The sequence below is a fragment of the Dasypus novemcinctus genome, chromosome 4, assembly GCF_030445035.2.
Source record: "Dasypus novemcinctus isolate mDasNov1 chromosome 4, mDasNov1.1.hap2, whole genome shotgun sequence".
Taxonomy (NCBI): Eukaryota; Metazoa; Chordata; class Mammalia; order Cingulata; family Dasypodidae; genus Dasypus; species Dasypus novemcinctus.
In genome coordinates this window covers 87346164-87359986 of record NC_080676.1, presented here as the reverse complement: position 1 = coordinate 87359986, position 13823 = coordinate 87346164, and the positions used below count along the sequence as shown (strand labels likewise).

Sequence of the window (13823 nt, the reverse complement as noted above, 5' to 3'; positions counted from 1 at the left end):
TCTACCATATGGGAGGCCCTGGGTTCGCATCCTGGGGCCACCTTATGAAGGCAAGTTCGCCGGCACAATGCAGAGCACCACCTGCCCCCCAGATGCCGCGGAGTACTGCTTGGACCCTAGTACCACAAAGTGCTGCCCGGCCCCAAGTGCCACGGAGAGCCAACTAAGCAAGGTGATGCAACAAAGAAGAGAGACAAGCAAGAACACAGAAGAGCATGCAGCGAATGGACTCAGAGAACAGACAGCAAGCAAGCCCTAAGGGGGGGAGGGGAAATAAAATAAAGAGGGAAGCAGATTTCACTTAATAGATAGTGTCCGCCTACCACATGGGAGGTCCAGGATTCAAACCCAGGCCTCCTGGCCCGTGTAATGAGCTGGCCCACGCTGATGCGTGCAAGGAATGCCATGACATGCAGGGGTATCCACCGCATAAGGGAGCCCCACAAGCAAGGAGTGCGCCCTGTAAGGAAGGAGAGCCACCCAACGCAATAAAAATGCAGCCTGCCCAGAAGTGGTGCCGTACACATGGAGAGCTGAAGCAGCAAGATGACACAACAAAAAGAGACACAGATTTCCAGTGCTGCTGACAAGAACATAAGCGGATGCACAAGACACAGGGAATGGACACAGAGAGCAGGCAACTGGGGGGCGGGGAAGAGGAGAGAAATAAAGAAAAAATAAGTCTTAAAAAAAAAATAATAAAATAAAATAAATAATAAAATACCAGACACAGAAGAACACACAGCGAATGGACCCAGAGAATAGACAGCATTCAAAAAGCCATGGGGGTGGGGTGGGGAATTTACTGGGAACAAAACCCTAATGAAGGGAGACTGCAATGAAGACTAGAGCCTCACATCAGCTGAGTGATCTTTCCCTAACATAGCAGGTGCCCTGTCCCAGGAAGTGTTCAGGCAGAGACTATATCACCTCATGTTAGGGACCTCATAGAAAGGTTATTATAATGGAGGATGAGTAGGATGCTAAGACTAGGTGATCTTGAAGGACTCCTCTAACCTTAAGAGCTCATGACTTTGTGATCCCCCAGCTGGGGATTTTTCAGAGTTCTAATCAGAAGAATCCTGCCAGGTGAGTTCATCGGGGGTGTTTCAATCATTTGTGGAAGAATCTCCGGCATTACCACCATGCCTACTCTGATGACCAGGAAAAAACACAGGATACCTGGGGTTTTCAATGAACCCTCACAAGGTAGCTATTTAACTTGGCTGACACTAGCTTTGCACACAAGAGTAGTATTTTTCTCTGGGTTGGTGGGTGGGAAAACTAGGAAAGTAAAATATCCCTTCTAAATAATAATGAATAAAGATATATGAAACATTTCGTCAATATAAAATGATATAAGAATCCTTAAATGTAGTTTCCATCAAAGTAAATAGTATATTCAACAATATATGAGGAAGAGTCACTCAAATAGCATTAACTGCTACTCATGTTAGATTTATTTGTTACATGTTATAATCATAAGTAGAATTATAATAGATTATTTTATTTTAAAAACACCATCAACTTACTGAGGACATAGTATAATTTATATTCAATTAAGAAAAATGAAAGCCAATAATAAAACTAAGCAAAACATCAAAAAGTCAAATAATATATAATTTATTATTCGAAACAATTAAAAAGACTTCTTAGACCCATTAATTAGATGTTACAGCTTATAAGAATCAGAGAAGCTCTTACCATCAAATCTTTCATATTTCAAAATGCCATTAGTTTCTGGCATTGGAGTGATTCTTGATGCAGTATCTTCAGCATCACTTTCTCCATCACTTATTAGTTCTTGCTTAAGTTTGGTGTCTAACCAATCATTGACCAGTTCCTGAGCTATTAATAAAACAAAAATATCTTTTAAATATTTGAATGACTTAGAAACTTTCTTCTTTCACTGTTTTCATTCATTCAATAAATATGAACTGAGCACCTATCATATGTAAAGCTCTTGACTAAATGCTTGGAATATAGTAGTGAACAAAACAGGAAAGAAAAAAAAAAACCTGCCACCATGATGTTTATGTTCTAATTGGAGAAGTGAGACATTAAATAAGAGAAAAAGAGACACGGAAATTAAAAGTGGAATACAAGTAATGGAAGATGGGTGTTGCAATTTTAAACTGCATGGTCAAAACAAAGGTGTCACTGAGAAGATATTTGAGCACAGAAGGGAAGGCGGTAAGAGGGTGAGCCATACGGATATATGAAAGAATATTATTCCTTGCAGAGGGAAAGTGAGTACAAAAGCAAGAGTGTATCTATAGCACTGGAGAAATAGCAAGGAGGCCAAATGAGGCTGGAGAGGAGTGAGTAAGGGGGAGAGTATAGGAAGAAATAAGATGGAAGAGGTAATAGGGATCATATTGTTTGGAGCAATGATTCTCAACCAGGAGTGATTTTGCTCCCGAGGAGATATGTGGCAGTGTCTGGAGACATTTTTGGTTTCTAAAGTGGGGTGGAGCGTGCTACTGGCATCTAATGAGCAAAGGCCAGGAATACTGTTAACATTCTACAACGTACAGGACAATCCCCCAATACAAATAATTATCTGGCCCAAATGTCTACAGTACTGAGGTTGAAAAATCCTAGGTTAGACTCTTGAAACCATTCTCGGTACTTTGGCTTTTACTCTGAGTGCAATGGGAAGGCACAAGAACATACAAGTGACTTATATTTCCAGAGGATCATGCTGACTATTACGTTGAAACAAACTATATGGGGACAAGCACAGAGGCAGAGGACACCAATTGGGAGACAAAGGCAATAATCTAAAATATGGCTGTCAAATAGGTATTGGCTAAACCAGTCTGGGTTTCAAGGAAGAGGTCCAAGTTGAAGAAATAAATGTGGCAGATGTCTGCATATAGGCAGTATTTAAAGCCACAGAAGGGGAAGAGATCACCAAAGGAGGAGGGTAGGTAGAGAAGGGGTTCAAGGACTGAGCCCTGAGGAACTCCAACATTTAAAGATTGAAGAGATAGGAGGAAGCAGCAAAGCAGACTGAGGAGAGGCCTTTGAGGTAGGAGGAAAATCAGAATATAATGTTCTGGAAGCCAACTTCCATTTGGATTTCTTTCTTAGTGATATTCAGAAAATCTCCTTAAAATATATAAGTATGGAAAAAGATTCTACTTTAGCATTAACTTCATCATTGTTATTATCATTATCAAATAGCTCTCAGGGAATAAGGAGTTTCTATATACTAAAAGCCACTTAACATATAACACAGATAGGTACACATGATGTATAAAATAGATAAAAAATGAATCCAAAGTAGTAGAAACTATGAGAAGTATACTAGCAACAAAAGGAAGTATATGGCACTCAAAGGAAGTTGGAGAAAGGAAGCAGATATTTACTGAGTAACCTCTGTGTACAATAATTCAGACATTTATGTGTATAATAATTCAGATCTTCTAAATGTCCACCATTGCCATTGGTAACTGAGGGTTACTATGAAGTGTGCCCAAAACAAGAAAGAAATGGTGATTGCCCTTGGAAAGTTAAACTGTAGGAATACCTAATTTTGTATCAGAAGGGAGGTAACAAGTTTACCTTAAAGAAGAGTTTCTCAAAGTATGTTCCTCAGAACACTAATTCTTATATAAAATTAATAGATAAGAAAGGAATGAAAAGGATATAAACCTTTGAAAATCATATTCTATCCATACATGCATACTTCCTAAAGTAGATCACTAATTTCTCAGGACATTAATAGGTATGTGGGGATAAAAGAGTTTCATGATCTAGGAAGCTTGGGAAAAGATAAACATTTCCTTTTGACTGTAGGACTTCTCAGAATCTTTAATAAGCTAATTTATATTGTATGTCCCTAGTAACAGGGTGGGAGGTAGGGTAGGCAAGACATAGCCCCGTCAATTTCAGAATCAATTCCCTTTCTCCATCTCCAGCATTACCAACCAACTGAGACCAAGAGCCATTAGCTCACCCAGATCATGCAATAGCTAACCACTGGTATCTCTTTCCCCAATTACCCTTCTCCCTTTCCCTCATCCAGTCTCTACATGTTTTAAAAATATATTACTGCTTGGCTTAACACCCTTCAATGGGGTGATGAAAACATTCGAAAATTCATTGTGATGCTAGTTGCACAAGTCTGAATGTACTAAAAAACAGCGAATTGTACACTTTAAATAGGAAATGGAATGATAATATGAATTAGATCTCAATATAGCGGTTACAAAAAAAAAAACAAAACTTCACTGATGTCCTATCATACTCGGGATAAAATCTAAACTCTTTTCTCAGACCTACAAGATCCCATGTGATCTGTTTTCTGCTCACCCCTGCAACACCGGTCTTCCTTTAGTTCTTCAGGCACACCAAACTTGTCAGGGCTTTGGGCTCTTTACTCTGCCTTTCCCTCTGCCTGAGATGCTTTTCCCTCTGATCATTGCTCGGCTGGCTCCTTCTTGTTATTCAGGTCCACATTTACCATCACCTGATTTTTTTAAATTTCCTTTATTCCCACACTACAATGTCCACTCCATGACAGCAATGGCTTGGTCTCTTTTGTTCACAACTTGTACTTACAGTACCTAAAATAGTGCCTGGAACACAGTAGGAATTAGGTACATATCTGTTGAATAAATGAAGGAATAAATCTGAATAACTAGAGACACAAATAATCCAAATGGAAACTGGCTTTTAGGACATTGCACTCTTTATTTTGCGCTTAACTCAGTCTCCTTTGCTGGCTCCCCTTCATCTCTTCAATGCAATAGCCAACCACTGGTATCTGTGTTCTCAGGGCATCAATGATTGAAATACTGAGTTTGAGACGAGTTAATGCTTTTGAAGGTGGAGAGATTAAATTGGCTTTAGATTACCTTCAGAAGGAAAAAAAAAACCCTCTTTTTTAAACTAGTGGTCAAATTGTATAATACTAGACCAAATTAACATGCTAACATCTGTGCCATAGGACTGATAACTTATGTCTCACCCAATAACAGTGTTATATCAAACTGCCTCCCGATATGGTACTATTTCAGGAAAAAATAGGCCTTAAATATATCCTAACTTATAATACTGGAGTTAACTCCAGAGTAAATTAGCTTTAGAGCAGTATAAAGAAATCAAAATTAAGAAGAAGAGAAGGAAAATCTTCCATTCTCTACTTTGAAATACATAATAAATTGTACTTCGAAGAATTGTTAACATGGCAATAAAAAATGTCTTCTCTCACCTTCTGCATAGGCTTCACTGTGATCCTCTATTTGCTCAGATGTTTCCAAGTCTATGATTTGGTCCCAAAGCCTTCTGCATAAATCTGAATTTCCAGCAGACAATGCTTTCGAAACTGCATATTCTGAGGCTTTCTCCACTCTCTTCAATATAACAACAACAAAAAAATCCACATTGATGATAAGCATTTTGCTTAGAATTTCGTTCCTATTCAAGAAGGATTTACTACTAAATACTGAGGTATTTCATTTTTTTCCTTTTCAGAGGAACTCTGAGGTTTAAACACATCTGACCCCAAATAATTTTCTGGTCATTATTGGTATAAAATATGAAATAAATTATAGTATTCTTACCAAGTTTTAACAGATACCCACAATTTTTATATCTGCACAGAAGCTTATTTAAATTTTGGATAACTTGTTTAGAGCATTAGTAATGGAATCTGGAGACTGGGTAATTTATTTAAATAAAATGTATTATTTTATTAGTTTCTATGCCACTAGGACTGGCATATGAATATGAGCCAGAGACAGAATAATTATGTTTCTTCAACTTACTACCCCTGAAAGAAACCTCTCCATCATGTATTAGGATAACTATAGGCTCAGTAAAATTAGGATAAACAGTTACTGTACTGTAGTCATCCAGAATGTTTTAACTCAACAGTGAGTTGAGCAAAAACATGGCCAAATACATGGGACTGGGGAAGGAATTGAGGGAAGTGGGCTAACATTCCTGACGTTTTGGTTTACCTGCACAGTACAGAAGAATTATCTTACACTAAATCCCTGAACTTCCCCTGTCCCTGCAGAGCTGCAACCCCCTCCCCCATTTGCTGGACACCCAGTCTTGCAACTCACATAATGACAACTCTATTCTTTCTTTAGTTTTATGAGATGTGAATATGATCAAGCTTTTTTTTTTTTTCCATTTTCTTCATTAACAAGGAGAAGTTGGTCATGTCATTTAACCAATGTGTGCTCATTTATTCATCTTTCTGAATGCTAGAGAAACAAGTGAGTTTGCTTTTAGGATTAAATAAGATAAATATGCCTAGACAGGATTTTTAAAGTAATGCTTCCATAATTTGTTAAGTGGCCATTTGTCTGTTACTTTATTTTTTGAAGTTGAAATAAAGTTTACTAATTTTGAAAATAAAACTACAACAAAGAAAGAAAGAAGGAAAGAATAGAGTCCACAATTCACAAATAAAGGAGTAAAGAGAAATGTTTTCCTGGATTTAACAGAGGAAGTGTTTGGGATAATCACTGAAACCCAAAATTATAGAAAAATAAACAACAAAAAAACCCCTAGATAAAGATAAGAAAAGAAATAATCTTTGTATTTCTTTGTTTTAGAATATCACATATTTTTTTTCCAAAATAAGCATGTAAGAGACAGGAAAGGTCAATCTTAAATTATATTTCAGTAACTTATATTTTCAGTAAGTCCTGATTCAAAAGCTTGCCCTTTTCCTAGCAATATAGTAGGCCTTAAGGGGAAAACAAAGCAAAAGCTTAAAGCTTCCATTCTCAAGGAGTTGAGATGTGTTTTGTTTTATTCTGTTTTATTTTTTTGGTCCTATATACATGTGTGTAGTAAACAACTAAAGAACAATTCTAAGACAATACAGAGGGGGTTCAAAAAGAATGGAATATCTTCAGAAGTTTATTAGTTAGTCACTAGGTTATATATAACACGAAATTTGTTAAGGAACTATCACAGTTGTTCCCATGATATAAAAAGGGTTCCATATGTGCTCCCTGTGTCCTAAGGTGCACACTAATCCCATGTCTACCCCAGACCTTTGTAGTCTATCACCATGAATGGCAGAACAGCAGCCACAGTGCCTTCGTTCCCTCAAAGCCGGGAGGTACAAACACAAATGCATACTGCATGTTCACAGACAATAGTTTTGTGAGTAACATATTTTTGAAAGTGTTCAATTCTTTTTTAATTACTCTGAATATATGAATGCTTGCATGTATTTCTACCAAAATCATTCCAAAGAAAAATGTATTAGAGGATGAGATTAGAGGGTTAAGGTGGGTGAGCGAGAAATGTTCACAGAGGGTGGTACCTCTAGCTGACCTTTAAGAAAAGGATCTAGATTGGCCTCTGGGAGAGGGTGAGCACTCCTAGCTAGGGGATCAGCAATGGGAAGACTTTTCTGATGGAGGGGCACGTGAGTGGCCCGATAGGAGTTACACAGGGTAGGTTGATAATACAAGTAGGTTGATGGAGGGCCTTAAATGCCAATGTAGAATTAAGGAGTTTCATCTAATGTCACAGAGAATCACTGATGGTACAGCAAAAGAGGATTAACATTATGAAAATGTTGTTTTAGAAAGCTCAATCAAGAAGCATGAGGCACTGGAGTAAGAAGGTTAAGTTAGTCAATTAAATCAGTATGAGGATGAAGTATAAATCATGGTGTGCTATTACATGTGGGGTAAGCTGCCCCAGGGCTCACAGTTCTACTCCAGCTTCTGCCTGATTCGAGTGACTTCAAAATCCCTGAGGATGACTCAGTGTGGCAGTTTGAGACCATTTTATGAATCCCAAAAAGAGAAAGATTACATTTAGAAATTCATCTTTTCCTCTGGGTGTGATACCCTTTGGTTGCATTAAATTCAGCTGAGGGGACTTTGATTTGAATACCTGTTAGGATTGCTTTAAGGCTTTTTTGACTAAGTCAGTAAAGAATGACTGAGCAGAGACTGATATAGGAAGCCCAAAGAGACAAGCCCTATGCCAGTTTGCACCTGAAATTGGGAAGACAGCAGGGCAGCTGGGCCTGAAAGAATATGCCCAGAGGGTAAGCAGAAACCAGGCAGAGATCGCCCATCATCTTGCTTCAGCATGTGGCTGCTGACTTTGGTTAGAAAGTACCTCTTATCATGCTTTGAGATGCACTTTTCACGGCCTTGGCACTGCAAGCTTTTACCACAAATAAATCCCCATTATAAAAGCTAACAGATATCTGGCACTTTGCATCAGCAGCCCTTTGGCAGACTAATACATTCACCAACATATCAGCCTCAAGGTCTACTTGATCTTTTGTGTCCCATTAGCCATTCACCACATTCCATTTTGGCAACCACTAAGGTGGTCAGCCTGAACCATGCCACAGTGAATTTTCCACTGCTTAAACCAAACTCTGATAACCTTACCTCCAATATCAACGCCCATCCATCTCCTTTCATCTTCCTCCTTCTGCTACACTGATGTTACACTGCAAAGCCTTCTGGTCACTGTTCCCCTTCCTTTTCTCCCAGTCTATCAGACTCTTCCTACCCAGCTTGGATCTCCAACTACTTTCTTATAACATCTTCAAAATCCTTATTCCCTTGCCTTTCCAATGAAGATCTCTAATGCTAGATCAATATGATCTACTAATTTTTGGTGCCATAAAAAATTTATGGATACCCCCTTCAACCAGGTCGTCAATGCTGCTGGGCAATCCCGTTTCTGTTTGGAAGAAAGGCCTAGCTCAGCTTCATCCTGTTTTCCAAGCCTTTTCCAAATACCACCAGTCCTTTCCCCATCACAAGGTCTCAGCCAATTTTGAGATGGTGATCCACTGAAGTGGATGTGGACATCTGAGGCCCAGAGGTTATAACTGTTTAGTGTACATTCAGAGTTGCAATAAACTAGGAAGCAAAATCAGAAGACAGAGAGGTGAATAGAGAGGCAGTAGGAGAATCAGGAGAAAATAGTGTTACAAAAAAGATTATGTAAAAGAAACCTTCTAGAATAAAAAGGTGATAACTGTATTAAACTTAACCTTAAAAACTTTGAGAACTAAGAAGAGACTGCTGGATTTGTCCAGGAAGTAATTTATGCCAAAAATTTCTATAGCATGGTAAGAAATAGAAACTTCAGGAAAATAATGGTGGAGACAAGAGAATAATAAAAATACGAAGGCAAGGAGTCCAGGCTAGACATGCAAAGAGGTTGGGTAAGAAGAGAAAAAAATCACATGGTAATCAAAATGGGCTTTGGGGTCAAATGAGGACTTATTGATTTCTTTTTTTCCAAGGCAGGGGGAAATTGAGGGCAGAGTGGAGAAGGAGCCTCTGCAGATGTTTTAGAGAAATGATAACAGGAATGATAAAAATCTCACTGAGGCAAGCTGGCTGACAACTGCATGAAGGAGGAAAATGATGTAGACAAGTGAGAACAGAATTTTACCTTCCTGGCAGCAGACTTGGCCCAGTGGTTAGGGCATCCATCTACCACATGGGAGGTCCGCAGTTCAAACCCCAGGCCTCCTTGACCGGTGTGGAGCTGGCCCACGCGCAGTGCTGATGCGCGTAAGGAGTGCCCTGCCACGCAGGGGTGTCCCCCGTGTATGGGAGCCCCATGTGCAAGGAGTGCATCCCGTAAGGAGAGCCGCCCAGCGTGAAAGAAAGTGCAGCCTGCCCAGGAATGGTGCCACATCACGGAGAGCTGACACAACCAGATGACGCAACAAAAAAAGACTCCCGTGCCACTGACAACAACAGAAGTGGACAAAGAAGACGCAGCAAATAGACACAGAGAATAGGGTGGGGCGGGGAAGGGGAGAAAAATAAATAAATAAATCTTTAAAAAAAAAATAATTTTACCTTCCTGTTTTAATAAATTTTTCCCTCTGAAGGAAATGGTATCTAGATGTGCAACTAATCCCTGCAGGTTGCACTAGGACTCTCAACACTGACATGTATACTAGGCTTTGAAATAGAGGAGTGATCTTCCCAGAGGCCAGACTCTAATGATAGTGGGACCATTATAATTGTCTCTTTTTTTTTTTAAGATTTATTTTTATTTATTTCTCTCCCCTTCCCCCTACCTCCCCCCAGTTGTCTGTTCTGTGTCCATTCGCTGTGTGTTCTTCTGTGTCCACTTGCATTCTTGTCAGCGGCATGGGGAATCTGTCTCTTTTTGTTGCACCATCTTGCTGCGTCAGCTCTCCTTTTGTGTGGCGCCACTCCTGGGCAGGCTGAACTTTTTTTCGGGCTGGGCAGCTCTCCTTATGGGGAGCACTCCTTGCATGTGGGGCTTCCCTATGTGGGGGACACCCTGCATGGCATGGCACTCCTTGAGTGCCTCAGCACTTCACGTGGTCCAGCTCCACATGGGTCAAGGAGGCCCTGGGTTTGAACCGTGGACCTCCCATGCGGTAGGCAGACGCGCTATCTGTTGAGCAAGTCTGCTTCCCTTAATTGTCTTCTAAATCAGGCCTTCTCCTATAGCCAGGAAGCCTTTTCTGGTCCCTCCTAACTTAGTGCCCCTTGCCATGTACTTCCATTACACACCCTTGATTTCCCCATGAGCTTTAAGTAATGTAAAGGTGCCAACTTGAGCTGCTCTAAATTTGATATAAAATAGAAGTTTTTATTTTAGTAGTTGTTTATTTCCCACTGGGCTATAAACCCTGGGAGTGCAGGGACTGTACTTGTCTGTGCACCATTTTATCTTCAATACCCAACATAGTGGGCTAGTACTTAATAAATACTGGCTGAATGAATAAATGGATCACAATTATTATATCTAGCCTAAGCTCCATCTCATGATGTCTGCCATTTTAGATAAGTAATAACTCTTCAAAAATGCTATCATTGAGAAGAATACTTGCCCAGGAAAATGCAGCATAATTGGGAAACATGTGGCACACAATGAACTTACTACAGCAAGATGCCCAATTGATACTCAGAAGTCATATACCTAAAGTGATTTAATGGTACTTTCAACCTAAATGGTACATGGGCTCAAAAATATACATCGTAGGCCTGGAAGAGATCTCAGAGGTTATCTAACCCAAGCCCACCCTTATTCAGTGCTCAAACATTCTTCATTAACCCTAACATTCAGTGGTCACTTAGACTCCACTTGAATACCTCCAGCAATAGAAAACCCACCTCTTTATATCACCAGAACATTCTTACTTGTGATGCACACATAGCTTCCATCCATTGGTCCCCAAAGTCAATGTAACCATAGCACAATATTATGAATATCTCAAAGAGGTATCTAGATCTCTTCTCTTGTCATTCATACTTAAACTCTTTCAGGAGAAGCAGCAGAATAATGAAAAAAATATTAAAAAGAAACTAATGTAACATATATATAGTCACATTGAATTCACACAAAATAGCAAAATATGTGCAAAACAGAGACTTATTAGTATTTTTCCATCTTTTATGTCTCATTCCCAATTCTCTATTTTAATTTTAAAATGACCTTACCTTAATCCAATGTTCCACATTGTCAGGGTCAAAAGCAGGCTGCAGACAATATACACAGAAAATTAATACCCAGCTTTATCTTTATCATCCTTGCCATTTAAATCTATACTTCTTTCTAGAGTATACAGAAATGTGCCTTTTATTCTTTCTCCAAAGCATTTTGTTAGACAGTTCAGCACTGATTAACAACAGAAGCCTTTTCTGGGACATTATCTGATTGTCTGTTTTCATCTCCTGATTGGGCCCCACCTGCCAGAGTTTCTGATTTAATTGGAAGGCCCCAGGCATCAGTATTTTCTAAAGCTCCCCAGGATCAAGAACCAAGATAGAGGAACACTAGGTGTAATATTTATAAAAACTCAAACACTGATTAAGTATCAAGTTTACCCAAATGTCATGGTGACACACCTTCTGAGTGGAGAACAGTACGTCCCTCTCCTCAGCCCCTTCTTTATAGGCCTAGCTTATAGCAAGATGTAGGTCCTGTCTTACCTACATCAGGGATATTGTTCATTCCAGTAAGTACTGGGGGTAGGTGGGGGCTGGGATGGGGTGAGGCTGAGAGATAATCAATCCTACTCTACTTTTTAGAAAAGCAGAAAATAAGGTAAGAATCAAGCAAATTTCCTCCCAGGTCGGGCAGACAATAATCTGAAGGCAGAAATCAGACAATTAGAACATCTCCTTTCTTCACTCTCTGTAACTCTCAGCAGCTGCAGAATTCTAAAACCTACTTAACAAATAGAGCTATTTGCTTTGCAAAAAATTAAGGTGGGCTTTTAAATAAATAAGGGAGTATCTAAACTAGCCTACTGACACTTGGAGGTGGAAAAGATAATACTCTTTCACTTACATAATACTTCACCTCCACAGCACCTTACAGATACTAATTAATGCAGCTGTAATGCTGAATAATTTTGTCACTGCAACAAAGAGCTGATCTTATTAAAATAAAGCTGAACTTCAAGAAGCTTTTTTTTTTTTTTTTGACTTTTTATACTCTAGGCACCAACAAATAGCACTTGCAGCAATAAGTCTTCATTTTGGAGTCCTAAGAATTTGCCCCCAATTTTTACCTCTCATCATCAAGTCTATACCCACAACCTATTTTGAATCCAAACCAATATGCAATTTGTATAATGCAATCGGAACAGATTCAGTTTTCAGGTCAAAAGCTCCAGTCTGCACCCTCCAGTACTGGGCAAACTATTCATCAAGTGGAATATGCCCAGTGCATTATTTAGTTGGTATATTTAGAATAAACCGCAAAAGCAATTCCCTGGGGCCCTCAGAAAGGCCGCATGTATACCGAATATTTTTTTAAGAAAGGATGAAAACAGCTGGTGAAACTGCTGAGCCTTAAAGCCGAGAAGCCTCTCCATTTTGGTACTCTCATTTACATTTAAAGCATTTATTTGGTACTCTCATTTGCATTTAAAGCATTTATTTTTGTGGCTGTTAAAAAGCACACACGGTGTGACTGTGACTTTGCACATGTCATGACCTATGATTCAAATTTAAAATGCGGTTATCAGTTTTTCTTGTCTTCGGATGTTAATGCATCAAAAAAACTAACAGATTTGAAGAGGATCTGTTTTTGAAGGTTGGTTGAATATAGAAATTATCATGTGAATCAAAGATTGATATATTCCACGTCCACTTGCATTCCTGAGTTCATTTTTGATGCTGTATGTAAAACTGGAAGGGGAGGAGCACAAGGCAGATGATTTAATGTGCACCCAACCGCCACTGCCAAATAAAGATCAGTTCCCCCTGATTTGCAAAACATAAAAAAAGAACGAAAACGAGTTAATAAATAATTGTGTGGGAACTTTCCTAAAATTGTGCGTGTGATGGGAAGTAGAGGAGGGGATAGCGGACGAATGCCTTTCACGGGGATGGACACTACCAGACCTCTCTGTTTTGAGAAGAAGTGTTAGATGAAATCAGTTCTTCCACTACACTGCCCATCAAAGCCATTAAGGTACCCATACTACGAAGTTCCTAGGACCCCTTCGCTCCCAGCCAGGTTGGCTCCGGATCTTGAAAGAAGGGGCGGCCCACGTAAGGATGCCCCAGCCGGGAACAGAGAACAAGCGCAGAGCACGCCGCACCCGAATCCGGGGCTCCACACAGCCTCGGGCGGGTCCCCGCTCCCCAAAGCTCCCGTTTGGGATCACCTTGGGATTCGGCTTCCTTGTGAACCGTTCCCAGCGATTCAGCCCCGTCCTCTTCTTTGAGGCTGACCTTTCCTGGGGCGCCAGTATCATTTTCCGAATTCAGGCCTGACGGCGGGCAAAGCTGCAACAAACGCTTCTTTGCCCAGGCTGCTTTCAGGTCACACCGGGAGTTGTAGTTCCTCCGTTAGTAAGG

General features: G+C 39.8%; 1 protein-coding gene across 4 annotated transcripts in view; it reads right to left on the bottom strand.

Moving 5' to 3' along the window:
- Window positions 1-13814, bottom strand: part of CCDC191 (coiled-coil domain containing 191) — a 100848-nt gene extending 87034 nt beyond the window's left edge. For 2 of the 4 annotated variants that reach the window (XM_004475617.4, XM_004475615.4), the window contains exons 1-4: window positions 13631-13807; window positions 11451-11489; window positions 5222-5363; window positions 1705-1848 (exon numbers count right to left, since the gene is read on the bottom strand). In XM_004475617.4, the coding sequence (XP_004475674.2) occupies window positions 1705-1848; window positions 5222-5363; window positions 11451-11489; window positions 13631-13720 (415 nt within the window). In that variant the 5' untranslated portion in view covers window positions 13721-13807. Of the gene's footprint in view, window positions 1-1704; window positions 1849-5221; window positions 5364-11450; window positions 11490-13630 lie in introns of all 4 variants that reach the window. The other 2 variants (XM_004475614.4, XM_071214810.1) reach the window with 2 other exon arrangements.
- Between the last annotated feature and the right edge of the window lie 9 nt (window positions 13815-13823).